This window comes from Chlamydomonas reinhardtii, chromosome 8, assembly GCF_000002595.2.
Source record: "Chlamydomonas reinhardtii strain CC-503 cw92 mt+ chromosome 8, whole genome shotgun sequence".
In the NCBI taxonomy this organism is placed as follows: Eukaryota; Viridiplantae; Chlorophyta; class Chlorophyceae; order Chlamydomonadales; family Chlamydomonadaceae; genus Chlamydomonas; species Chlamydomonas reinhardtii.
In genome coordinates this window covers 2147241-2170412 of record NC_057011.1, presented here as the reverse complement: position 1 = coordinate 2170412, position 23172 = coordinate 2147241, and the positions used below count along the sequence as shown (strand labels likewise).

The 23172-nt window shown below is 63.8% G+C and overlaps 6 protein-coding genes across 6 annotated transcripts; 4 read left to right on the top strand and 2 right to left on the bottom strand.

Moving 5' to 3' along the window:
* Positions 1–207: 207 nt before the first annotated feature.
* CHLRE_08g369451v5 (uncharacterized protein) lies at positions 208–4513 on the top strand. Its single transcript, XM_043064996.1, has 4 exons — positions 208–901; positions 1242–1336; positions 1844–3528; positions 3765–4513. The coding sequence occupies exons 2-4, from the start codon at positions 1308–1310 to the stop codon at positions 3812–3814; spliced, it is 1764 nt and encodes a 587-aa protein (XP_042921997.1). The 5' UTR covers positions 208–901; positions 1242–1307; the 3' UTR covers positions 3815–4513.
* A 162-nt stretch (positions 4514–4675) lies between these two features.
* CHLRE_08g369400v5 (uncharacterized protein) lies at positions 4676–6827 on the bottom strand. Its single transcript, XM_001696027.2, has 5 exons — positions 6522–6827; positions 6311–6359; positions 6077–6117; positions 5761–5859; positions 4676–5460 (listed from the first exon to the last, which is right to left on the bottom strand). The coding sequence occupies exons 1-5, from the start codon at positions 6717–6719 to the stop codon at positions 5359–5361; spliced, it is 489 nt and encodes a 162-aa protein (XP_001696079.1). The 5' UTR covers positions 6720–6827; the 3' UTR covers positions 4676–5358.
* Positions 6828–6949: 122 nt separating this feature from the next.
* CHLRE_08g369350v5 (uncharacterized protein) lies at positions 6950–8861 on the top strand. Its single transcript, XM_043064995.1, has 4 exons — positions 6950–7144; positions 7500–7582; positions 7930–8007; positions 8145–8861. The coding sequence occupies exons 1-4, from the start codon at positions 7129–7131 to the stop codon at positions 8208–8210; spliced, it is 243 nt and encodes an 80-aa protein (XP_042921996.1). The 5' UTR covers positions 6950–7128; the 3' UTR covers positions 8211–8861.
* A 46-nt stretch (positions 8862–8907) lies between these two features.
* On the top strand, positions 8908–14194 carry CHLRE_08g369300v5 (uncharacterized protein). The gene is made up of 12 exons (XM_043064994.1): positions 8908–9018; positions 9108–9217; positions 9579–9691; positions 10210–10320; positions 10695–10765; positions 11021–11084; positions 11322–11375; positions 11761–11894; positions 12343–12364; positions 12755–12858; positions 13087–13117; positions 13430–14194. The coding sequence occupies exons 1-12, from the start codon at positions 8918–8920 to the stop codon at positions 13499–13501; spliced, it is 987 nt and encodes a 328-aa protein (XP_042921995.1). The 5' UTR covers positions 8908–8917; the 3' UTR covers positions 13502–14194.
* A 1-nt stretch (position 14195) lies between these two features.
* Positions 14196–18067, bottom strand: CHLRE_08g369250v5 (uncharacterized protein). Its single transcript, XM_043064993.1, has 4 exons — positions 16743–18067; positions 15928–16459; positions 15510–15583; positions 14196–15311 (listed from the first exon to the last, which is right to left on the bottom strand). Exons 1-4 carry the CDS (start codon positions 17826–17828, stop codon positions 14637–14639), a joined length of 2367 nt encoding a protein of 788 aa, XP_042921994.1. The 5' UTR covers positions 17829–18067; the 3' UTR covers positions 14196–14636.
* Positions 18068–18387: 320 nt separating this feature from the next.
* Positions 18388–23153, top strand: CHLRE_08g369200v5 (uncharacterized protein). The gene is made up of 6 exons (XM_043064992.1): positions 18388–18816; positions 18982–19113; positions 19419–20336; positions 20427–20888; positions 21264–21374; positions 21628–23153. The coding sequence occupies exons 1-6, from the start codon at positions 18721–18723 to the stop codon at positions 22585–22587; spliced, it is 2679 nt and encodes an 892-aa protein (XP_042921993.1). The 5' UTR covers positions 18388–18720; the 3' UTR covers positions 22588–23153.
* The last annotated feature ends 19 nt before the right edge of the window (positions 23154–23172 follow it).

Sequence of the window (23172 nt, the reverse complement as noted above, 5' to 3'; positions counted from 1 at the left end):
TCAGTCAGGCACGTTTGGGGCGAATAGGCCGCGGCCAGCACACCAGCAACATAGAGAGCTTCCAAATATATTATGACGAATGCCAAACCGCAAAGGTTGAGCGATTAAGGATGTCTGAAATTGTAAGTCAATCAGTCAGCAGGGAGCACTGTGCGCACATAATTAGTTCTACAAATAGATCCTTATTCAATACATCCGAAGATCTCAGCAATGCACAGTAAGTCGCGTCCGCGGGCAAGCTTGCTAGTGGTGCATTTGGCTCGCTCGCTGCGCTTCAGGGGAACCGTGCGCGCGTATAGAGTACAGATCATCCTGATCTATTCATTAAATACGATGCATCACGCATAGGCGCCTTGGAGAGGTTGCACAATGGGGGGCGAACCGGTCCCGCGCTTTGCATCCCTTCGGCCGATCTTGGCGCTTGCAAAAAAGTAAAGGTGCTGGGCGAGCTGGCTATTCTTCAAAATAAGAGTCAACGCGTTTCGTTCACCCACCCCACAAAGTGCATCTGCTTTGACCAGCGTTTTCTTACAGCAAACGCTCTCAAAATTTAATGGCGCGCAGCTGGGTTGCGTGTCAGGGCGCGAAGAGTCTGTTACACTTGGTTCCAGCCTTGAAGGCGGGCTGGGGCGCATGCCAGACCCCAAAAACACGCCAGGAGGCACACTTTGGAACAGCATGTGTAGATGAGTGGCTAATGAGTTGGCCCGCCCGTGGGCTTTGTACGCGGGTGGTCTTGCGCCACGATGCCGGAGTTGGGTGCCGGAGTCACATCAAGGTCGCAAGATCGAAACCCATCAGGAACGGTTCGGCTCCGTTACCTGTGTAGGCACTGAACATACTTGTGCCGAACTTCCCCGAACGAGCGCCATCTCGGCCTTCCTAGGTCGCTGCTCTACGGGTGCGGACGCTGGTGCGGCGGGTTCTGATGGTTTCCCCGCGAGAGCTATCCTGCTTACTAGAAGCCGGTCTGCAAGCCAGTTGGCGCTGATGCGCCGGGGCAGGAGGAGGCCCCTGATTAGGGAATGTGCGTCACCCAGCGCCGATCTGCGAGCCCGTGTTTCGAGGCGTTACCGTGGCCCAGTATGGCCGATGGTTGCAGACAACCCCCCTCCCCCACATACCTAATGAGGGGTTATCTTGGTAGGGCCAACAGCGGACTCGCCACCGGCCTCACCCTAGCTTGTCAGCTTAGGGACTCGCAATCAGAGGTAGTCTTATGACGCCGACCCACGGCTTAGGTGAGCAGCGCTAGCGTTTGCGGTGAGCCGGGCCTGGGGTTCCTCCCCTCTCCGGAGGCGAGGAGCATGGGGGTCATTCGGGGATCTCTCCTCGGGTGAGCGTGCGTGTCTCGTACGTTTTTGGGGTCCTGGCTAGTCCACGGCTGTCGTCCCACATGTAACCTCTATCAGCTAAAGACCCGCCCGTGGGCTTTGTACGCGGGTGGTCTTGCGCCACGATGCCGGAGTTGGGTGCCGGAGGACCATCAAGGTCGCAAGATCGAAACCCATCAGGAACGGTTCGGCTCCGTTACCTGTGTAGGCACTGAACATACTTGTGCCGAACTTCCCCGAACGAGCGCCATCTCGGCCTTCCTAGGTCGCTGCTCTACGGGTGAGGACGCTGGTGCGGCGGGTTCTGATGGTTTCCCCGCGAGAGCTATCATGCTTTCTAGAAGCCGGTCTGCGAGCCAGTTGGCGCTGATGCGCCGGGGCAGGAGGAGGCCCCTGATTAGGGAATGCGCGTCACCCAGCGCCGATCTGCGAGCCCGTGTTTCGAGGCGTTACCGTGGCCCAGTATGGCCGATGGTTGCAGACAACCCCCCTCCCCCACATACCTAAAGACACCTGGACTTCTACAAAGCCTACGACACCTTGGACCGCAACTTCCTGTACCGGTGCTTGGCAGTCATGGGCGTTGGCAATGGCTTCCTGGCCTGGGTCAAGCTGCTGCTTACGGGCACGCGCTCTGCCGCCCTGGCTAACGGCTACCTGTCGGCCTTCGTCCTGATCATTGCGGGCGTACGGCAGGGGTGCCCGCTGGCGCCTCCTTTGTACTTGGCGCCGGCCCAGGCCCTCTTCGCCTACCTCGACCGCGCGGGCTTTGGTGTCTCCTGGGCGGATATCCGCCTCGTCGCTACTGCCTATGCGGACGACGCTGCGCCGTTCTTGCGTCGGATGGCCAACGTGCCTGGTTTCCTGGCAGCTATGGAGACCTTCCGCGCCGCCTCTGGGCAGCGCCTTAACCTCGACAAGGTGGAGCTTCTGCCCATCGGTGCACGGCGCCGCGCCACTCCTGCTCCCGCCCGCGCTGTCGCTGCTGGCTTGGCGGCTGGCGGCGCAGCGGCTGGCAACATGGCAGCTCACGGCGTGGCGGCGACCAGTGTGGCAGCTGCCGGCGGCATGGCTGCCGGCGGCGCGGCGGCTGGTGGCGCGGTGGCTGGCGGCGGCCCCGGCGCCAGCCACTCTGGTGGGGGCATCTTGGCGGCCGGTGGTGCGGTGCCTTCTCGGGCGGGCGCGGTATGGGCAGCTGCCGGTGTTGTGGTCACTGGTGGCGTGACGGCCGGCGGCTCCGCCGCGGGTGCTGGCGGTGCCGTAGCCGCGCCTGCCCCGCCCAACACAGTTGCTATGGCGCATGGCTTGCGCGTCGTCTCGCACTCGCGCACGCTGGGTGTGGTCTTCTACGACCTCCCACTTGGCACGGCTGCAGCCCAGGGGGCTCCTTCCCTCTCCCCTGCCATTGGCACCCTGGGGACGCTCTGCGGCCTCCCCCTAACTGCCTTTGGCCGTGGCTTCTGTGCCTCCTCCTACGCCGTCAGCCGTGTGCTCTACCATATGGAGTTTGCGGGTCTGCCGCCGCAGACGGTTTTGGCAGACTTCCTCAAAACGCTTGTGCGGTTTGTGGACCGCCGCATCATCGTTGCCACGCCGCAAGGTGCTGGCCGGGCCCGACTTCCCGGCCTCCCCTCCGACTGCGTCGCCCTGCCGCCACGCGATGGCGGCTTTGGACTGCTGCCGGTGGTGGAACACGTTCGCGCCCGACACGCTGTGTTGGCTGTGCGCTGGCTGCAGCACATGCACGGCTCTGCGGCTGGCACCTACGTACCGCCGTGGACAGCCGCCGCCACCGCCCTGGTGCAGCAGCTACACACGGCCGCCCACCCCCTCTGCGTCCTGACGATGCAGCGGGCGGCCGGCGGTGTCGGACCCGCTGCCGATGGCTGTGCAATCTTCGGCCAGCCGGTGGCGGCAACCTGCCCGGCCCTCGTGCGCCTCCTGGGTGCCCTCAGCTACCTGCCTCCGGTCACAATCCTACGCCCGGCTGTGCTGGTGCCAGGGCCCTGGTGCTTTGCACTTCCGCTCTGGGGCAATCCAGTCTTGCCGTGTGCGGCAGGGCTTCAGGCGGGTGGCTTGGAACGTGACTTCCCAGCTCTCATGGCGCTGCCGGGTCTGCTCACGCTCGGCACGGCAGTGCGGTGCTGGGAGGCGCTGGCCGCGGTGCGCCAGCTGGTGGCTTCCAAGCCGGCTGGTGCGCTCGGGCCGCGCCTCGCACGTCGCTGCACTATACAGTACAAGCGGTCCGTCCTGCGCCCCATCCTGCGCATTACGGATATGGCGCGCGTGCCGCCGGAGCTGCAGTCCGGCCCGGATGCTGCTGCCCAATTCTCCGCGCTGCTGGCCCGTGTACCGGCGGCGTGGAGGGTGGCGGCGTCGGCCACACTGCATGCGCCTGGCGGCGCGGCCTCCGCGCCTCCTGCCCCCCAGGTATGGCTGCTGCTTGCGCAGAGCCTGGGGTGGCGGCATGGCGCGGCTGACGTGCCCTTGCTGACCCTTACGGTGAAGCAGGCAACCCAGCTTCAACTTGCGCCTGCGTACGACGCGCTCCGCGTGCGTCACTTGGCCTTCATCCAAGAGGCCTACAGCGGCGCCGCGCCGCCAGCGGAAGCGATTCATGCGCTGCGGGCGGCCCTGGCGCGGCTGTGGGCTTTGGTGTGGGAGCCGCGACACAAGGAACCGCTCTGGCGTCTGGCAGTCAATGGGTTCACGGGCTTTGGGATGCTTGCGGCGTGGGCCGCGAATGGACGCGTGGAGAACTGCCCGTGTGGGACTCAGATGACTGCTGGGGCTAGGGTTCATCACTTCTGGGACTGTGTGGTGGCGGAGGCTCTGCGTGATGTGATGCGGGAGCATGCGAATGTGGACATCACACGGAACCAGTTGTGGTTAGTACAGGCGCCACCAGGGCTATCGCAGGCGGTGTGGGACATCGTGTGCTTGGCTGCTGTGGCGGCCCTGGAATACGGCCGACAGCGCCTTTACGCTTGCCGTGATGCTGCAGACCGGACTGCGGAGGTTGCTGTTGTGCGAAGGATCGGTGTGGAGGTGATTGCGGACTTCTGGTCACGGCTAGCTGCGTTTGTGAGTCTGCGTCGGCCTCCGCGCCGCTGGGACCTTGTCCCGAACCAGCACCCATTCCTAGCGTCAGATGATGTTGGAGGGGTTATCTTGGTAGGGCCAACAGCGGACTCGCCACCGGCCTCACCCTAGCTTGTCAGCTTAGGGACTCGCAAGAGGTAGTCTTATGACGCCGACCCACGGCTTAGGTGAGCAGCGCTAGCGTTTGCGGTGAGCCGGGCCTGGGGTTCCTCCCCTCTCCGGAGGCGAGGAGCATGGGGGTCATTCGGGGATCTCTCCTCGGGTGAGCGTGCGTGTCTCGTACGTTTTTGGGGCCCTGGCTTAGTCCACGGCTGTCGTCCCACATGTAACCTCTATCAGCTAAAGACAGCAAGACTTCCAGGGTTGGCGCCGTGCCGTGCGTGTATGCCATCTATCCAGGACTCCAGCTACGGTATGTGCCCGCCCAACACACTCTGTGCTTATTTTATCGAGGATACTTCAAGGAAACCAATGCACACAGTGCTTTCATTCACTCGTCCTGCTACATTGTCAACCCGTTCAAGCGCCGCTTAACTGCCAGCTCAGCCTCATGCACACATGCACTCACTCATGTGTAGCCTACCCAAGTGCCAGTAGCAATCCACGCCGGCTAAAGCACGTCCACCATCACACTTCAGTACCCCGCGCTTAGGCATCCCGCGCGCGGCATCCTTCTGCCTACCATTGCCAATCCCGCGCGTCCACACGCGCCCAAGCCCGTAATCGTAAAATCATGTGATCAAGCTCAATGGCCGCTGGACGGCCCCCAGTATCTGGGATAAGACACGACCCCCCGGTCCTCTGCACCTGATGTGAAGCGGTACGAATAAACAATTGCAGGTGTTGCTGCCTGGATTCGACGTCACTGAAGTATATGCCAGTCCCCACACGCCAACTTTCTAACATGCCTATGCCCGGCTTCTCACGGCTCCTCCGGCGGTGCCGCATCCAGGTCCCGCATGAAGGTGCGCGGGTTGGGCACCTGCCCATTGAACTTGGCTTGGGAGAAGTCAAAGCCCGGGTGCTGCGGGTGGCGAATTCAGGGTGCAGGAGGATGGAAGAGGGCGGGTCAGCAATGTGGGCTTTGGCTTCGGCTAGAACCTGCGCAGCGCCAAAAACTCCTGTATGTACAGCCACACCCCATGACACACTCTGCATTGCACGTTTACCGTATTCCCCACCCGCTACTCATGCCGCCCAGCAGCGCGCCAACCGACGAGCGCAGCAGCACACTACCACCATCACCATTACTACCACCAACCTGGCACCGCACCCCACCCCACGTGTCTCGCGGCCCCAACCCCAACCCCACTCCCACTCCCACCTCCGCCTGGAATCGCTCCAGCATGAGCCGCTGCTGGTCCGCCTGCTGTGTGGCGGGGTCAAGGTCATGGCCCGCAATGGCACTGCGCCACGGCTCACCCTGCGGCACCACGTTTTTTACACACGCCCACAGACATCCAGACGTGTCAGCAATGGTCATAGGTGCTGTGGGCGCTGCAGATTCTTTAGCAGGCCAGCTGTGTTTTGGGTTCAGGGGTGACTGAATGCCGATTGGATGATGGCGGCAAGATGCTGGTTGGTATGCGTGCCCAAGGTGGCAGTCCCACGGCGCCTACGTGCAACAGCAAGCCACTCACCTCTTCTAGTTTCGTCAGCGAGACATGCAGCACGCCATCCTCTATAGGCCAGGATGCAAAGATGCAGCGGGATCAGCAAGGATGGCATGCGACGCAGCCTATCTAGGTTTTCGTGTTTCTGTCTGCGTGTGTGCGGCAGCGCGGCGGCCACCTGCAGGGCGCCAAACCAGCGGGGTTCGCGGCGCCTGGCGCTGTGCCCAGCTACCCTGCAAATACCCTCACGCCGGCACACACCTAACGTCCAGAAGCTCTCTGACACCTTGACTGCCGCAAACAGGTCACTCTGCAAGCAGAGGCGCGGGGAGGCCGCATCATTTCAAATTTGCCGCACACCGCACCAACCCCCAGCAGCACAGCCTGCCGGCAGCGCACCGTACACGCCACGGCCGCTGCCTCCTACAGTGCCCCTGCGCCCGAGACAACTCCGCTCCGCTGTGGCTCTCACGTCTAGGTACGCCGGCGTGGACTTGATGCCGAAGCGTAGGTGCCTTGTCTCAATGTCGACGAACAGTTGCTTGCCCGTGACCCCGGGCGGCACAGGTACGTAGATGTTCACCTCGCTGAATGATTGATCCCATTCATACACTACGCGGCCATTGTGGTGATACTGGTGGCGCGTGGAAGGCGCGAGCTTCTCTGTCATCGCCGGACGCCTAGTGCAGAACTGGCGGGGTCTGTCTATCCGTGCAAGGGTACGCGTTGTCAACTACTCAAAGAACACGTGCATACTGAATCCGATTGCAGCAACAATTGCTTTTGGCATTCAGCTCTTTGGAAGTGCTTGGAAAGTTCAGCGATGGGGCACCCATGCAAGCGGCCAGAAGTCGCCCAGTCCCCAAACCAATACGCGAAATACGCAAGACACGCTGTATACTAAACACACAGCTACCTTCCTTATCATTAATCAATACCCGGAGGTATTATAGCTGACCTGAAACGCCATGCCGCCCAAGAAGGCCCCCGAGCCGGTCGAGCTATCCACGCCAAAATTGATAGGGCACGTTGTACTGCTATTAATCTGCATTACACTTCTCGTCATTGGGGGCCTGGGCATGCATGTCCTGCTCGGTAAGCCGCGCTCGTCCTTTGACCACGCACGTGCCCGATCCCCGGACTATTGCGTGCCGCTGCCGTTGGGCACCAGCTTTGGCCGGGCTTGAGACGGCCGGGGACGTCTAGATGCTGCATAGCAAAGCGATGCGCGTGGACGCATTCGCACCTGGCCTTTGCGGTCCCTGGCTACGAGCGTGTGGCCTGCCGCCCGTCGACCGGCACACGCTGGTGTCATCTCAACCTGAAGACATCGTCTCTACCCGCTGTGCCTAGCTTGCACCATGTCGTGCATGTCATGCACAAACTGGTGAACATAGATACTGTGTGTGATCCTTACTCTGAATCCTGTTGGATGCAACTGTGCGCACAGACGCTGAGAATACCAGCCCCGTCACCCGGAGCGAGTTTGGGCGGCTGTACCGGCGCCTCATAGCCGTGAACCCCTTCTTCTCGGTGCGTGTCGGCATGACGACGTGTAAAGCCCTGAGAATGTCGCGATTCTCATGCGGCTGCAGATGTTCTCGGTTTTGATCGCACTCGGAAGCGGGGTGACCCGCAGCGCTTGTTACCGGACTGGCGGACAGCGCTTGTTACCGGACAGCGCTTGTTACCGGACTGACCCGAAGTGCTTGTTACCGGACTCGAGGCGGCATTATGACGACGTTAAAACCCGCACCTCCGGGAACCCCCACGCCTCGCCGGTCATGGCGGCGTCAGGTTGCTTTGGTGTTAGTTGTGTACAGGGGAATGATTCGAACAAGCTGTCCTTGCCTGCCTTCAATTCCGTACTCGTCACGCAGGCGATGTTTGTGAACGGCGGCCTGATCGGTACGCTGTACGCGCTCATCACGCTGTCGGGGCATAGAGCTGCGCTCAAGGTGAGAACAAGGGATGTGGGGAGGGAATGGCGTTGCCCGGCATTTGTGTCTGAATTCTTGTAGCTTCGAAAGAGCTTGGGCACCTACACCATCATGGCTGCGTGTTGAGTTTTACACGCTTTCTCTTCTACCCACAGAAGTCTAAGGCCGCGGCGGCGGCTGGGGCAAAGAAGAAGAAGGAGGAGACGAAGAAGGACAAGTAAAATTGGTGGGAGGTGCTTGCAAGCTACCAGCCGTACGGCGTCATCCGCTTGGGAGGTTTGCATGAGGGTTTGAGACGTGTACATTGTGCCAGAACGTAAGTGAAGTACATGAACTGAGCGATGACGTTCCGAATGGCGGCGTGGCGGGTTGGGGCAACGGCCCGGTGGGGGGTAACGACACGCTTCGGACACGGTCTCTGACGTGCTCAGCAGGTCTCTGACGTGCTGAGCAGGCCTGAGAACAGGCACGGTTTCACGCGCAGGCATGAGCATAGCTTGGAAATAGTCCATGCAGTGCAACTTTAACTTTATGACTCTGGAGCTATGGCGAGAATTGCAAAGTTGTGGGCTTGCGCGACTTACACGGCAGTTCCGGTGGTGCGGCACGCTACTAGCATGTGTCGCACGGTTAGGTCGGCCCGTGGAGCGAGGATGTCAGAGCATCGGTATGTGCGTTGAGTTTATAGACCTTGGCCTTGAAAGGCGCTGGCGCATGAGTGATGAGTACAAGAACGGGGGAGGAGGAAGTGAAGGTCGTCAGGAAGGTCGTGCCAAGGGGCGAGTGCCGAGTGGGTACCGCATGTCGGCATGCAATGCGCGGAGCGCTGGGACAGGGGACCTGAGGACTTTTCGCTGTAACTGGATAGCCATTATTGCTTCACATGTACTCGCGCTTAAAGCACCTCCCGCACGCGCGGTTAGCGCAAATGCGCGCGTTGTTCGCGCTGCTGGCTTTGCTAGTTTCAGCAGCCGTTCTTGCAACTGGGCAAGCTATAGGAGACGATGGCTCTGGACGCGACCTAATTGGGTGAGTAGAAACCACCAGAAGGAATCGCTGGCAGCATCGATGTGCAGCCCGCAATCTGAGTTTCATTTTGCACACGCGCTTTACTTCAGATGGCTTGGCGAGACGTTTAACGCCGGAGAGCACCGGGCTCAGGACTCGCGCATGGTGGTGCTTTCTTGGCACCCGCGCGTGTTCCTCTATAAGGGCATTCTGACGCACGGTGAGACCGAGGTAATGACGTGTAGCTAGCGGGCGAGGCGGGGTTGGAACTTCGAGCTGTTGCAGCGAGCGAGCGTGGAGCGTGTCGGCCCAGCTCCAGTGGATACTGGCAGGCTCTCGCTGGGCTGGCGGTCATTGCGCTGCAGCCCTAGGCTGATGCAAGTAGGGTTTGGGGGGTGGGGCTGCGCAGCCACCAAGTACGGAGCAGCAGGCGGCTTAGCCCCACCGGGTGCTCCCGCGACCGACATACCAGCAGCGCAGCACGCACCCCCCTCCCAAGTTCAAGGACAGTCGCAAAAGCTTCCAACAGGACATTGCCATTTCATATTGTTATGCGCACCTCCTTGCACACGGCACTGCAGAGGAGTGCGACCAGTTGATGGACAACTCGCGGAGCCGGCTGGAGCGCAGCGGCGTGTCGGACGCCACCACGGGCGCCGGTGCTGTGTCCGACATCCGCACCAGCAGCGGAATGGTGGGTGGGCGAGCGGGCGGGCGCGCGGGTAATGACGGCGCTCGGTTCCAGTGTTAGCTTAGGCATGAAGAGCATGGACGCAAAACCGCTGTGGGCGCGCCGACAGTGTAGGTGTGCGTCACGCGAGGGCACCGTGTACGGCAGGCAGCGGCGGCAGACTCCATCACGGGAGGGAAGGGTGGTGGCTATGTCGTTGACGCTGGGGCTGGAGGTGCTGAAGGGCTGTGCCTGTGGGTGGGTTCGTGCCGCGCTGCGAGGCCTTGGGACCCTGGGTCTGTCTGTGGGTTGAATCCCTCCATACGGTACCGCTGCTGGACCTGCCAGGTACGCCGTGGCGTGCACCGCCCCCAGTCGGATGCCACACACCTGCACACACATCCGCATGCAACCGCCCGAGCACAGTGACCGCACATACACACACACACACACACACAAACACATCAGTAAACCCCCTCTCATAAATCACACACACGACAACGTAACAAAACCCTTTCGCTGCCCGTGTGCTGCCGGGGCAGTTCTACGAGCGCGGCGAGACGGAGCTGGTGAAGCGGATAGAGAATCGGTTGGCCATGTGGACCATGTTGCCCGTGGAGAACGGCGAGGGCATCCAGGTGCTCAGATACGAGGTGAGCAGCCGGGGTGGCTGGGCAGCGCGCGTGCGGGCAGTGCAGAGGGCTGCGCAGGCGGTGCTGCGGCGCGGCGTGACGATGATGCCGATGATGCCGATGATGCCGAGGATGCCGATGATGCGCATGAGCCACGTAACAGCGCCCACGGTGTACCGTTTGTTGGGTAGGGTCCGCGTTGGTGTAGGGCGTGTACCGCAGGCGCGTGGGGTTTGCAGGATGTGCTGTTCCCCCTATCGCACACGGCGCACACGGCGGACTCAGGAGTCAAGGGTTTTCTTCGCGCCCGTGCGCACATTCATGCACACAGTGCGCACGGTCTCAATCCGCTGCCCCCCTCTCTCCCCGCGTCGTCCCGACCGCCCCACCTGCAGAAGACCCAGAAGTACGACCCCCACCACGACTACTTCTCATTTGACGGCGCCGATGATAACGGCGGCAACCGGTGCGTGGGACCTGAGGAGGCGTGGTGGAGGAGGAGTGGAAGGCACGGCTGGACGGCTGGGGTGGAAACTGGACAGGGATGAACCGGGTGTCCGACACGGACTGTACTGCATGTGTGTGTCAATGTGTCAGTGAGACAGTGCTAGTGTGTGCATCTCCGTCACCCTTGCCAATCCTCCTTTCCACAAGGACTTGTCAACATCTTCTCGTCTTAATGTAATCAATGCATGGAACCCCCACGCGCCTTGCGCCGCAGCATGGCCACTGTACTCATGTACCTGGCCACGCCGGAGGAGGGCGGCGAGACCGTGTTCCCCAAGGTGGTTGGGTGGGTGGTGTCGTACACTTGTACACTGCTGTAGAAAGGGAAAGGGAAGGGCAGTCATGTTCACAATCCCGGGCAAAGCGAGAGGACGCGAAAGAGGAGACGACGGGTGGGTTGGGTATGACCTGGATGGCAGGGCACGATGGCAGGGCCTACCAACGCTTCCCACGCTTGCGGCTGACCTCATCATCGACCATCCTGAGGACTCGCCTCATGCCTCCGGCCGGTGCAGGTTGCGGTGCCGCCGTGGCAGACAGCTGACAACTACAGCAAGTGCGCCATGCAGGCAAGTCACATGCTTTGGCTTGGTGGGTGAGCTTGGTTGGTTGATTTCTTGGTAGGGCTGTTTCGCATTGGCGCCTGCCAGTCAGAGTGCACGGGGGAGGGCCGTCTGTGTTTGTGCAGCACCGCGCCGCCGCAGTGAGGCCGTTGGCGAGATGCAATACGACTTCTGCGGGCGGTAGTGCGGGTCCGGAACACCGCGACGATCGCGTGAGCTGGCAGACCCAGCTACGCCACGCCAGGAACACTCAAGCCTTGCCTGCTGCCTCTCCACCACCGCCTCCTGCCTCCCGACCACCACCGCCTCCTGCCTCCCCATCACCACCACCACCACCACCGCCTCCTGCCTCCTGTCTCCTGCCTCCCCACCGCTGCGCCACCTCCTGCAGGGCCTGGCTGTGAAGCCGGCCAAGGGCGACGCGGTGCTGTTCTGGTCCATACGCCCCGACGGCCGCTTCGACCCGGGCTCGCTGCACGGCTCCTGCCCCGTCATCAAGGGAGTCAAGTGGTCAGCGACCAAGTGGTGCGCACGGCGTGGGAGCGGAAGGGCAGGGGGATTGCGAGGATGTTTGGAAAAGCGGTACAGGATGCACTGCGGGGAATCTCGGGACATAAACCAGGGCGGGGCCTGGGGGGGGGGGGGTAAATAGCAGCCCAAACTAAATCAAGCCAAGCCAAACTAGGGGGGTAATCGTTCAGGCGGGGCCTTGCTGGGGGCGGGGGTTGCGGTGGAGAGCGGGGCGGGGGCGTTATGGGGGCGGGCGGAGCGGGGCGGGGCTGGCAGTTTAGTCCTTTCCCAAACAAATCAAGACCCATAACCAACCCACGGCGCGCGGAGGAGGGAGGGGGATTGGGCTGGGGCAGAAGCCGGGGCTGGGCTGAGCAGTGAGACACGGCAGCTACGCAACGGGACGGACTGACCCACACATGAAACATGAATGTACTCCCCCCCCCGCCACACACACACACAGGATCCACGTGGGCCACTACGCCGTGAGTCGGGGGGAGTTGGGCAGTGGGGCAGTGGCGCGGGGGCGGGGGCAGGAAGGGGGGCAGGGAAAGGGGGCGGGGGGCAGGGGGCAGGGAAGGGGGGTCCGTGTTGCGGGGCCATCTGCGCCGGCGCGCCTGTACATATGCGACACACCGCCTCATACACGCCATTCGCAGCTCGGCCCTAGATAAGGTTTAGGTCATGCCGCCACCGCCAGCAACACCAGGACGGACGGGGGTCAGCCCCGTGCGCCCATCCCTTGAAGTGGCACATTTTCCATTCACAGTTCACAGTTCACAGTTTACAGGGCGGTCGGTGCCGTGAGGCATCAATCATTCCCGCGTGCCCTTATCCGCCTCTCCCTCCTGCTCCCCGATTCCCCTCCCGGTCAGATGTCTGGCGAGCGATCCGAGACGGTGAAGCGCGTGCAGTACGTGCCGCCGCCGCCGCCCGCCGTGCCCGGATGCGAGAACCAGCACAAGCTGTGCTCGCACTGGTGGGTTGGGCGCTAAGGACCTGGGGCAGAGGGCGAGGGCGGTAGAGCTGAGGGATGCGGAGGCTGGGGGGGGGGGGGGGGGCTGGCGCTCTCTGAACATATAGTACAGGGATGTGTTCCTGCATTGTTGTGTGTTGTTTTGCACAGGTATGGTACACCAGCTGAGTACGGCTTGGCCCGCTCTGACGTTTCGATTCGTGGGCTTGTGTTTGTGTGTGTGCGCTGCAGGGCCGAGTCCGGCGAGTGCGAGTCCAACCCGGTGCGTGTCGAGCCCAGCATACCCTTGTCATGATGCCGTAACGCTTGTGTTGCCCAGATTTGCACCTGCACTTTTGTCACGTACCGTGTTACGTACCGTATTGCTTGTGCGGCGCCGTCACTTCTCAAGGGGTTCATGGGCCCCATGTACCTGAATGCAGCCGGTCGCGTGGCTGGGGCATGCTGTCTCCTGGGTGTATTGACAACTCCCGCACTCCCCAATCGTCACTCCTGCAAACACCCATTCCTGACGCGTGTGCCTCTGGTGTGTTTGCCGCCTTTGTGTGTGTACGTGTGTGTATGTCTTGCGCAGGGCTACATGATCGGCAAGAAGGGCATGCCGGGCGCGTGCATCCTGGCCTGCAACCGCTGCGACGTAATGTAGGGGGCTGGTGGCATGTGGTGACCTCGGATTGGGCTGAAGATGAGAGACTTGAAGGTCTGGACCTATGGGTTAGGTTGCGTGTGCTTGCGAGCCCGGCGGCAGCATGGCATAGAAGCCTGGCCTGAAGAGGTTGTGATCTTGTGGGTAGATAGCTGCTTAGGTGGTTAGTAAGGCTTTACGGTGGGGGGACATGACGGTGGCGTTCGGGCAACGCGCCTATCCGTGGGCGGTGATATGGATTAGGCCAAGTGGGCAGGAGTGCGGAAAGCAGGAAAGCAGCAATTACCCAGGCGTAGTGCAGCAGTTTCTGAGGGCGGTAGCGTCTTTAGCGAGTAGAAGTGAGCTGGTGGCGTAGGCGTGAGCTGGTGGCAACATGAGTGGAGACCGGAGACGTGAGGTGGTGGCGACGGCGTTGCTGGAAGGCGGCTAAAGAGCTTTGCTGTCATCACGCTCCGGTCGTGCGCTGGGCTGATAGCACCACACGCACACCACGAATCCACGATACCATGAAAGCGCGAGATCCGTGGCCTAGAGTTGTGAGGAGTCTGAGGACCTTCTGACCCGTGGTTTGTAGTTGTGGGGCTGTGCCTGGAACTGCAACTGTGCACCCTGTGCGCACATAGCAAAATAATGACCATGATGGGCATCTGGGCTCAGCACATATTCCAGATTCCATAAGTTGTGTGCCGACCACTTGCAGCTGAGTTGTCGAGTTCTTGCACAGGCAACGTGCCACGCCAAGCGGGAGTCAGCGCTCTGTGAACCAACCATTGCAACTCCCTAGCTAATGCGGCGATGTCCATTACCCGCCCCTCCATCCTGCCACATTCCACAAACATTCCGGCAAGCAACACTCGTGCCCTATACAGCAACATGACAACGTCCGGCCGCCCCGCAAGCCTTGCGCACGAGCCCAACACACCGCCGCACACGAAAACAATCCTGCCATCCACGTCCAACCCACGCCCCACATTCCCCAACAAGCCCCCCCCGGTTATACGTGGAGCGTGCACTGCATTCTGGGTTAGGCCACGATTCTTTGAGTACCGCGATCAATTCCGGTGGGCTCCGGCATATACCCCCCACCCCACCCCACCCCACCCCCCACACACACGCCATGGCATGACGCAACGCCTCACGCCCGCCGCCCGCTTTCCCCGCTGCCGCCTCCGCCTCCGCCACCGCCGCTCAGCATCCGGCCGCTCCCACTCATCACCTGGGCCGCCTGCTGCTGCGCCTGCAGCCGCGCCAGCGTGGCCGCCGTGAACGTGCCCGTGCCTGTGCCCGGCGGCGCCTCGCCTGGCGCCTCCGTCACATTCACACAGTTCATGGCTCCTAGCACCACCGGCAGGCTCACATTGAGATGCGCGCGAAGTTGCTGGGTCTGCTGCAGCACCGAGCTCTTGAAGTGCTGCTGCAGCACGGCGTAGAAGTTCTCATCCAGCAACGGCTCGCCAGTCGCGGGCGCCGTGTTAATCGCCAGGTACTGCGCCAGCGCGCCGCTGCCGCCGCCGCCGCCATCCGCCGCCGCGGCGGCGGCCGCCGCGCTTCGCCCCTTGGGGCTGCCGAGGGACGTCGCGGAGCGGAAGAAATCATCCGTGCTGAGGCCAGCCAGGGCGCCGGCGCCGGTGGTGCCGGCGGGGGCCCCCGTCAGCGTTACCGTGTCGTGCCGGGTTGGCGGCGGCTGCGTCTGATACAGCTTGGGCGGTGAGCGGCTGCGGCGGCGTGCGGACAGGCGCTCGATGCGGGAGGCGGGGATGCCGTTGGGCAGCGAGCGCTGAGGCGGCTGGCCCTGCCGCGGCACCTTGGCCTGTTTGGTGCGGAATGACAAGGAGGAGGAGGTGGGTTACTTGCGGGTTTGTCAAGTTTGGGTTTGAAGAGGAGGCGGAGCTGTGTCTCGGGGCATGCGACAGGCGGCTCTGCCCCACAGCACGCAACAGCACCAAACCCGCGCTGACGGATGCCGTGCGTTCCCAACCCGTGCCAGCAGGCCCCAGCAGCCGCTCACCAGCAGTCGCGGCTGCTGCGGCGCCGTGGCTCCGGGCGGCCGCAGGTAGCGCAGCTGCACCTCGGGCAGGTCGGCTGCGCGGGCAGGAGCACACCAGGGCGTGTGTGGCGGGTGTGGTGAGAGACCGTCACGGGCCGTCACCGTCATGTGTTAAAGAGCACAAGGAAAACATAGCGCAAAGACGTGTGTGACGCAGTGCATGCAGAAGCCAGCCCCCGGAGCTTCAATGATCACGTGCTAGCAAATCCCGTTGTCCGTGTACAGTGGCCGACCACGCCCACGCCCACACCCACACCCACACCTACGCCCACGCCCACGCCCACACCCACGCCCACGCCCACACCCACACCTACGCCCACACCCACACCCACACCTACGCCCACGCCCACACGCCCACGTGGCCCACGCCCACACCCACCTGTCGTGCGCTGGTGCCGGTTGTAGCGCTCAAAGCACAGCCCCTCGGCGCTGGGCGCGGCCTTGAAGGGCGCGCTGCCGGCGAAGCTGCCGTCAGGCAGGGCCAGGTAGGCTCCCTGACCCGCCGCGCCTGCCGCACCCGCGCCCGGCCCGCCTGCTGGTCCCGCCCCGCCGGCCCCCGACGCATGCGCCGCAGCGTCTGCGTGGGCGGGCGACCCGCGGTTCGATCCGGGCGCGGAGGCGGAGGGCGGGCGCTGCGAGTGCGGGGAGGCGGGGCCGGCGGCGTGGTGTTGTGAGGCGGAGGGAGGGCGGCTGTTGCCGAAGGCGCTGCCGGCGGGTGGCGGCGCGAAGCGGTTGCGCCCACCGGGAGGGTCCGGAAGCGCCGGCGGCGACTGGGGCCCTGGGTGGCTGGTGGTGGCGTTCCCGCCGGCCGTGTGGGGGCGGGAGGCGCCGGCTTGGGGCGACTGCCCCTCCCGTGCAGACCCGGCGGCTGCGCCCTCGCCGCCTGACGCCTGGGGGTCTTGACGCATGCCCTGGACACAGACAGGGCACAGAGGTAGGGAGAGGGCCATGAGGGAGGGGAGTCGGTATACGCGGGGACACTCACGGGGCTGCGGACGCCCATGGCTCCATGACGATCATCGCCCAGCGCAGGCGTGCTGAAGCCACGCACGCACACCTCCCACGCACACCACCTCGCCGCGTCCATCCCTGCACCCCATGTCATACTTTCCACACCCCATCCCCACCCGCCCCCTCCCCCAGCCCCCTCCTCCCTCTCACCACCCCCTCCTCCCCCCTCCCCCACCCACCCACCTGCAGCCGCGCCTCCAGGTCCTCCACACTGCGCTGCACGTCGTCGCCGCGCGTGCGGAAGCCGGCCCGGATGGCTGTGTGCATCTGGAACCTGGCCAGATAGGCGTCCACACGGTCCGGCCCGCGCTGACCGCCGCCGCCGCCGCCTCGGTAGTAGTACTGCCCCGGCGGCGCGCCACCGCCTCCCCCGCCGCTGCTACCGTAGCCCGCGGTCGCCGCCGCCGCCGCCGCCGCCGCCTGCGGCGGCGGCAACGTGTTGCGCTCGGAGGGGATGGCGAGCGGCCCCAGCGCGCGGCCGGAGGGCGAGCAGCCCGCGCCGCCGCCGGTGGCGAAGTTGCCGGTGCCGTGCGGCGAGATGGACTGCAGCGTGTAGCCGCGCACGTGGGAGGGCAGGTCCAGTTGGAGAGGCGGCACGCCGGGGGAGGAGGTGCCGGCGGCGCCTGCGCTGGTGCCGCCGGCGGCGACGGCGGTGCTGCTGGCCGGCAGGTAGGGGTAGGGCCCCGAGTCCACGGCTACCACGCGCGGCGGGCTGATGAACTTGTGGGGGTGCGGTCGGCCGGCCTCGAATGGAGCCGGCTGTGTGGGGCCGGCCGGGGCTGTGGTGGTGGGGGCTGTGGTGGTGGGGGCTGTGCTGCTGGTGCCGCCCCCGGGCTGGATTGCTGGGGCCGGCGAGGGTGCGGTGGGACCGCCCGAGATCACGAGCTGGCTGTTAGTCACTGAGCTGTGGCGCTGGGAAGGCAGGGGCGAGCCTGGCTGGTGCGTGCCCGTGCGGCGTGGGGAGGCGGTGCCGCTGGCGCGACCGCCAGCGCCCAATGCGGAGGCAGGCCGGGAGCGGTGGGAGGGGCTGGTGGCCGTGCCTGGGCGGGAGAAGCTCAGACCCCCGGGAACCGGCGAGTTGCCGGTACGGGGCGTGTGTGCGGGAGTCCAGTCCGCCCCGGGGTCCACGGGGAAAGAGAGATCGCCTAGGGGGGGCGGGGGAGGCGCCGCGGGGTGCGAGGTGTTGGGCGTGAGCACCTCGCGGTACAGCTCCTCTGCCAGCTCCTCCGCCCTGGACGCCACGCTGGCGACGGCTGCGTCATCGCTCATAGTTGCTGTCTGAACTTGGTATCACAATTCAAACTAGCGTTGGAGCCAGCCTGGCCATGCTCGAGTATTGTTGATTCTCAATCTCGTCTTTTACGTTATACAACACGGCCCAGCATACTCCTTACACAGTCACTTATCAAACAGCAGTACCATAAGGGCAAAAAATCAGGAACTTGCTAAAGAATTGTGTCAGCCTTCGAGGTGGCAAAAAACTACCTACAAGCTGTGAATATGTATAGACTAGACTTAGAGGTTGCGAAGATAAAACATATGTAGCTGGGGACGTGTTTGTCACCATGTGTGTTTCTGCGGCGTGCCCAAGCGTGCCGGGTTGCCCCGCGACACCGCGCTTGCCCCGCGAGCGCGCGCGCCTCTGAACTACGCACCAACAATAATCAATGGACAGCAGCCGACTCTACATACAATCCCCATGCCCCTTGGGCGCTGTTCGGTGGTGAAGTCGCTGGCGAGTTGTACACCAGCTGCCGCTTTGTTAGCTGCTCCTCCTGCAAAGTACAAAACACGCACAATTATGCAGGTATATGCATTCATCTGCACCGGAGTGTTACTGGGAAGCCGGAAGGTCGCCCTACCCCGCTTCCGGTGCAACCGCCGTTTCCCATTGCGCAGGCGACTACCAAGCCCGAGCGCGCAGCGTACTACTCCCTGAGTACTGTAACAAATCTTTGATACTTGAACCTGCAACTGTGACCCTGTAGAATACATTTCAAACGAGGAAATGGAGACGACCAGAATCGCTGCGCGGTGTGCGGTCGCTTTCACCGTGCTTGCCCTCGCTAGCGCATCCTATTCTATCATACCGGGCTCAATGGTCCTGCTAGCGGCATCGATTGCGGGCGGTATGCTCCTTTTCCTTGTAGCCTCGGCATCGATGATTTTGGCCAGTTGCGTGGCGTCGGCAATCTTGGGTTGCTGCACGCTGGCGATCATCGTGCTTGGCAGCAAGCTTTGCAACACGGCTGCGAAGGTAAGCGAGTGACCTAGGCGTTCCTGTGAGAAGCGTGCCAATCAAGAAGCGGTTGGCTCACGTCGCCTTCACACGCGCACGCGCCCAGGGCGTACGCTTGAAGCAGCGTTCTTCCAACTGCACCATTACATTGCGCATCCACGCCCCGACTGTTGCGAAACGTAGACGGCCAAAAGGGGCGGGAGCTCATCGCTATGGCAACGCCTGGGGCTGGTGCTGGCAGCGCCTGCTACACTTCAAGTGGCGAACCCGCCAGCAGCGGCACAAGAAGGCAACGCAGCCGCAGCCCCCGAAACGGTAAGACTTCCCATCGATCTTCGGCCGTCACTTATGGCGTTTTAACCGACAGCCAAGTAGATAGCCAGCCTCCGAACTGGCTCAGCCAAAATCCAGAGCGTCAACCGCCTTCGTGCCCCCCGCGCGTGCTCGTGTGTGCCTGCTGTGTGGCAATCTACCTGTGACGCCCGTACGAGCACGCGCCGGCCGCCGAGCGCTCGATCGCCCCAGCATGTCTCAATCAAGGCTTGCTATCACAACTTGACTGTGCGTGATGCTGCGCGCTCACTGCCCATCCTCACCTCATCGTCCCACCGGGCATGCAGGGCCACATGGACATGGCGAAACGCAGCGCGCCAGCCGAGGCCGCACACGCTGCAGGAGAAGACCTGAGTGGCTCTATTGATGAACTTGAAGATTTGGTATCCTGCGTAGTTCCCGCCGCCACCGATGGGGAGGACAACGGCGGCGATGCTGATGTCCCCGCGGCGGAGCCAGCAACGGCTGATGTGTTCGGCTGCAGCACGCGCCACACGCCACCCCTGCTACTGCTGCCAACGTGCTTGGCGTCGAGCTTCCCCTCAGCAGCAGCAAGCGCCGCGGCGGCGTTGATGTCAAGTGGCAGCGCCTGCGGCGGCGGCTGGAGCAGCGGCTGGGGCGGCGGTGGCTGGGGCGGCGGCAGCAGCCGTTACAGCTGCAGCAGCTGCGACAGCCATGAAGCTGCAGCAGGCGACGGAGCAGGCGGCAGCTGGCTGGGATGGCTTGGCGGCGGCCATGCCGCTGCATCGCGGTTCGCAACCTGCAGCGACGGCGGCGGCATTTGGGCGCCGACACTCCTGCCGCCGAGCGCGGCGCGTGACGCCTCTGCGGATTTGTGTTGGACCCGCGCTGCCGTGGCCGCCCACACCGACGCCGCTGCCGCCGCCGGTGACATGTGCAAGATGGGCTCAACTGCGGCCCCTGCTGGTGGCGGCGGCGCCTGCGGCGCCTGCGGCGGCTTCGCCGCCAGCGGCGGCATCAGCGGTTGCAGCAGCTGCACGAGCCTCTGCCTGCTGGCGGGGCTCAAGATGGAGGACATGGAGTGCCATGATGGTGACGGGGCGGCTGCTGCTGCCGCCGCTGCGGCGGCGGAGGAGCCTGCGCAGCAGGCGATGGGGGGCCGCACAGAGCAGGGGGAGTACATGGAGGAGGACGATGAGGAGGCAGGAGATCCCACACTGCCGTTCATGCCCGACCCCATCCACGTGCGCCTCATACACCACCGCCAACGCTCCCCCCAGCAGCAGGGCTCTGCTGCTGCTGCTGCTGCTGCTGCTGCCGGTCATCACCTGCAGCCGCCGCCGCCGCAGCTGCTGCAGCCGCAGCCTCCGGGCGGCGCCCAGCAGCTGCTGGACTTCAACACACTGCAGGCTGCAGAGTGGGTGGCGTGCCTCAGCCAACCCGGCGGCGCCGACAGCAGCAGCGCCGCCGCGGCCATCGGCAGCTTCGGCAGCAGGAGCCTGTGTGGCGGCTGCGCGGCCAGTGGCGGCGGCGAGGCGCCGCTGTGTGCAGTGGACCTGGTCCGCCTGCACCTGCCCGCTACTGCCGGCACTGCCACCGCCTCTAACACCGCCGCAGCGGCCGCGGCCACGGCTGCCACTGCTGCAGCCGCTGCCAGTAGTAGTCCCGGCCAAGCGCTGCCGCCTGCGACGCAGCAGCATCCGGCTCATCAGGTGCTGCTGGCGGCGCGCAAGACGCTGCTGGGTCGGGACGTGCGGTCGGAGGCGCTGTTCGAGGAGGAGGCCATGGCGCTGCAGGTGAGTGGGTGGCTGCTGGTCAGCTAGAGCTAGCTAGGCGTGATGAGTACGGGGCTCGAGTGGCGCCGTGGCGGTGGCGGCTGGGGTGGCGCGTGGCACGTGGTGCTTGTAGCCGCCGCTTTCAAGCCCAAAATGAACCGGTGGGAAAAGGGGACGGGGCACAAGTGCTGGCCACGGGTCCATGCTGCCCCAGGCGGCGCCCTTTCCACCCTTCTACAAAGCCGGACGCGTGCACGCCCCCTTCTTCCTCAGCCCACGCGCATGGTCCCATTCACCCAACACCCTGCTCGTCATCACCCACCCACCCACCCGCTTTCCACCCACCCACCCACCCGCCCACCCACCGCATCTGCGTGTTCATCCATCCCCCTACAGGCCGTGTCGGGCTGCCCCTTCGTGGTCCCCTACCTGGGCGCCGCCGTGTGCTTCGACCGCCTGCAGCTGTTCACGCAGTGGGCGCCCGCCGGCGGCCTGGACGCAGAGCTGGTGGGTCGCTTAGGGCTCATTGCAGAGTGTATGCGTGTGTGTGGTTGCTGGTGTGTGTGCATTTGCGTCTGGGTGTGCCGTGTCTGGACGTACGAGCCACGGCGTGCCGTACAGCCGACAGGCTGTTGCTTGGTCTGGGCCCCAGGTTCCAACCGCCATTACGTCCACACTCGTGGGCTCTGAACCTGCCGTGCTCCTACCTGCGCTCCAACCCCGAGTCCCCGACATGTGTGTGCGTGCTTGCGGTGCGCAGGATGCTGCCCTGGCGCGCTGCCCTCAGGACCCCTCGGCCCCGCGCCTGCTGCTGCCGGCCCCGCGCCTGCGGGTCATTGGCGCCTCGGCCTTGCGCGCGCTGGCCGCCCTGCACGCCGCCGAGCCCCCCATCGCCCACCTCGACATCCGCCCCAGCAACCTGCTACTGCTGCCAAGGCCCACGCCGTCGCTGCTACAGCCGCCGCAGCAGGCGGCTGCCGGCAGCGCGGCGGGCGGCGGCGGCAGCGCACGTGTGGTGCTGGGCGGCTTCGGCAGCGCCGTGCGGCTGCTGGACAGCTTTGATCTGGATGAGAACGGCGAGATCTGTTCAATTGAGCTAGATGCTGATGCCGTGCTTGATGACGGCAGCGGGATTAGCTTTGATCTGGGCCGGCCGGCGGCGCGCTACGTGGATGTGGGCGCGCGCGGCATTAGCTGCAGCCGCGTCAGCGGCGCCGGTGTGGCTGCTACAGCCGCGAACGCGCCCCAGTGCTCCACCGCTGCTCGTAACCCGCGTGCTTGCGGCTGTAGCTGCTGCGGCTGCTGCGGCTGCTACGGCTGCGGCTGCGGTGCCCACGGCGGCTGCCTGCAGCTGCCGGAGGCACCCTGCTACCTCGCGCCCGAGCTACGGCTGTGGTCCCCGCCTGCTACCGGTACTGCCGCGGCTGCTGCGGCTGCTGCAGCCGGCCAGGTGCTGGTCACGGCCAAGGCCGACATTTACTCGGTGGGGGTGCTGCTGGCCGTGTGCGCTGTGTGGCACGGCTGCCCCGCCGCCGTGGTGTCGCGGTGGCAGCGCGGCGGGGCCGCCCTGCCGGCGTGCGTGCCGCGGCCGCTGCGGCACTTGGTCGGCCTATGCACAGCGGCGGACCCAACGCTGCGGCCGAGTGCCGAAGAGGCGCTGAACCACCCCTTCTTTGCGGGGCTGACGGAGGATGAGCTGTTGTGGGGTACATGCATGTGATTTTGATGGTTGTGGAGGGTGCGGGAGCAAGAGCGCCAGAGGTTCAGTGTGAAGAGCGCTGCGCAAGATGCGGCTGTGGAGGCTGCGCTTGGATGGTCGCGACCTGGGTCGCTATGTTTGCAAGTCGCGATTCATGTACGGTATGTCAAACGGAATTCTGGCTCGTCTGGTACGTGTTTGACATGGTGTGGGGGGTCGGCTGCAGCTGTGTGAACGGCATGCACCACGCGGGTCCTTCAGTCCAGAATGATGCCTTTTTTTGATTTTTGACACTCATTACCAACCGCTTCTTCCTTGCGAATTCACCTTCTTCCAAGCTGCGTAACTGTTTACTATGCCTGTGAGAGAGACGTGCGACGTGCAGCGTGCGTTGAGTGAATACGTGTCCGACCCCTCGCGGCGACAACCTATTGATTATATGCGGTATGAATGGTAAAAGTGCATTTTAGCACTTTAGCACTAGGTGAAATCAATAACTGTGCGGTGAGTCTGAAGGTGAGGGCGTTTCAACAGCCCGGGAGGGGGGTGCCAGATTGGCGCGGGTATGTGCCAGGGCTCCCTGTGCCATGGCAGCTATTTTCTTTG

Bases quoted from the DNA above. Each gene is read 5' to 3' on its own strand.
- CHLRE_08g369451v5 (XM_043064996.1), top strand. From the start codon at position 1,308: ATGGGGGTCATTCGGGGATCTCTCCTCGG. The intron at 1,337-1,843 runs GTGAGCGTGCGT...ACATACCTAAAG, and splicing joins ATTCGGGGATCTCTCCTCGG to ACACCTGGACTTCTACAAAG. The intron at 3,529-3,764 runs GTGCGCTCGGGC...CCTGCCCCCCAG, and splicing joins GGTGGCTTCCAAGCCGGCTG to GTATGGCTGCTGCTTGCGCA.
- CHLRE_08g369300v5 (XM_043064994.1), top strand. From the start codon at position 8,918: ATGCGCGCGTTGTTCGCGCTGCTGGCTTTGCTAGTTTCAGCAGCCGTT. The intron at 9,019-9,107 runs GTGAGTAGAAAC...GCTTTACTTCAG, and splicing joins TCTGGACGCGACCTAATTGG to ATGGCTTGGCGAGACGTTTA. The intron at 10,321-10,694 runs GTGAGCAGCCGG...CCCCACCTGCAG, and splicing joins TCCAGGTGCTCAGATACGAG to AAGACCCAGAAGTACGACCC.
- CHLRE_08g369400v5 (XM_001696027.2), bottom strand. From the start codon at position 6,719: ATGACAGAGAAGCTCGCGCCTTCCACGCGCCACCAGTATCACCACAAT. The intron at 6,360-6,521 runs GTGAGAGCCACA...CTCTGCTTGCAG, and splicing joins CCACGCCGGCGTACCTAGAC to AGTGACCTGTTTGCGGCAGT. The intron at 5,860-6,076 runs GTGAGTGGCTTG...GTGGTGCCGCAG, and splicing joins CGCTGACGAAACTAGAAGAG to GGTGAGCCGTGGCGCAGTGC.
- CHLRE_08g369350v5 (XM_043064995.1), top strand. The intron at 7,583-7,929 runs GTGCGTGTCGGC...CTCGTCACGCAG, and splicing joins CCGTGAACCCCTTCTTCTCG to GCGATGTTTGTGAACGGCGG. The intron at 8,008-8,144 runs GTGAGAACAAGG...TTCTACCCACAG, and splicing joins GGCATAGAGCTGCGCTCAAG to AAGTCTAAGGCCGCGGCGGC.
- CHLRE_08g369250v5 (XM_043064993.1), bottom strand. From the start codon at position 17,828: ATGAGCGATGACGCAGCCGTCGCCAGCGTGGCGTCCAGGGCGGAGGAG. The intron at 16,460-16,742 runs GTGGGTGGGTGG...GTCTGTGTCCAG, and splicing joins ACCTGGAGGCGCGGCTGCAG to GGCATGCGTCAAGACCCCCA. The intron at 15,312-15,509 runs GTGAGCGGCTGC...CGCACCAAACAG, and splicing joins CGCAGCAGCCGCGACTGCTG to GCCAAGGTGCCGCGGCAGGG.
- CHLRE_08g369200v5 (XM_043064992.1), top strand. From the start codon at position 18,721: ATGATTTTGGCCAGTTGCGTGGCGTCGGCAATCTTGGGTTGCTGCACG. The intron at 18,817-18,981 runs GTAAGCGAGTGA...TGCGAAACGTAG, and splicing joins TTTGCAACACGGCTGCGAAG to ACGGCCAAAAGGGGCGGGAG. The intron at 20,337-20,426 runs GTGCGCCTCATA...CATCACCTGCAG, and splicing joins TCATGCCCGACCCCATCCAC to CCGCCGCCGCCGCAGCTGCT.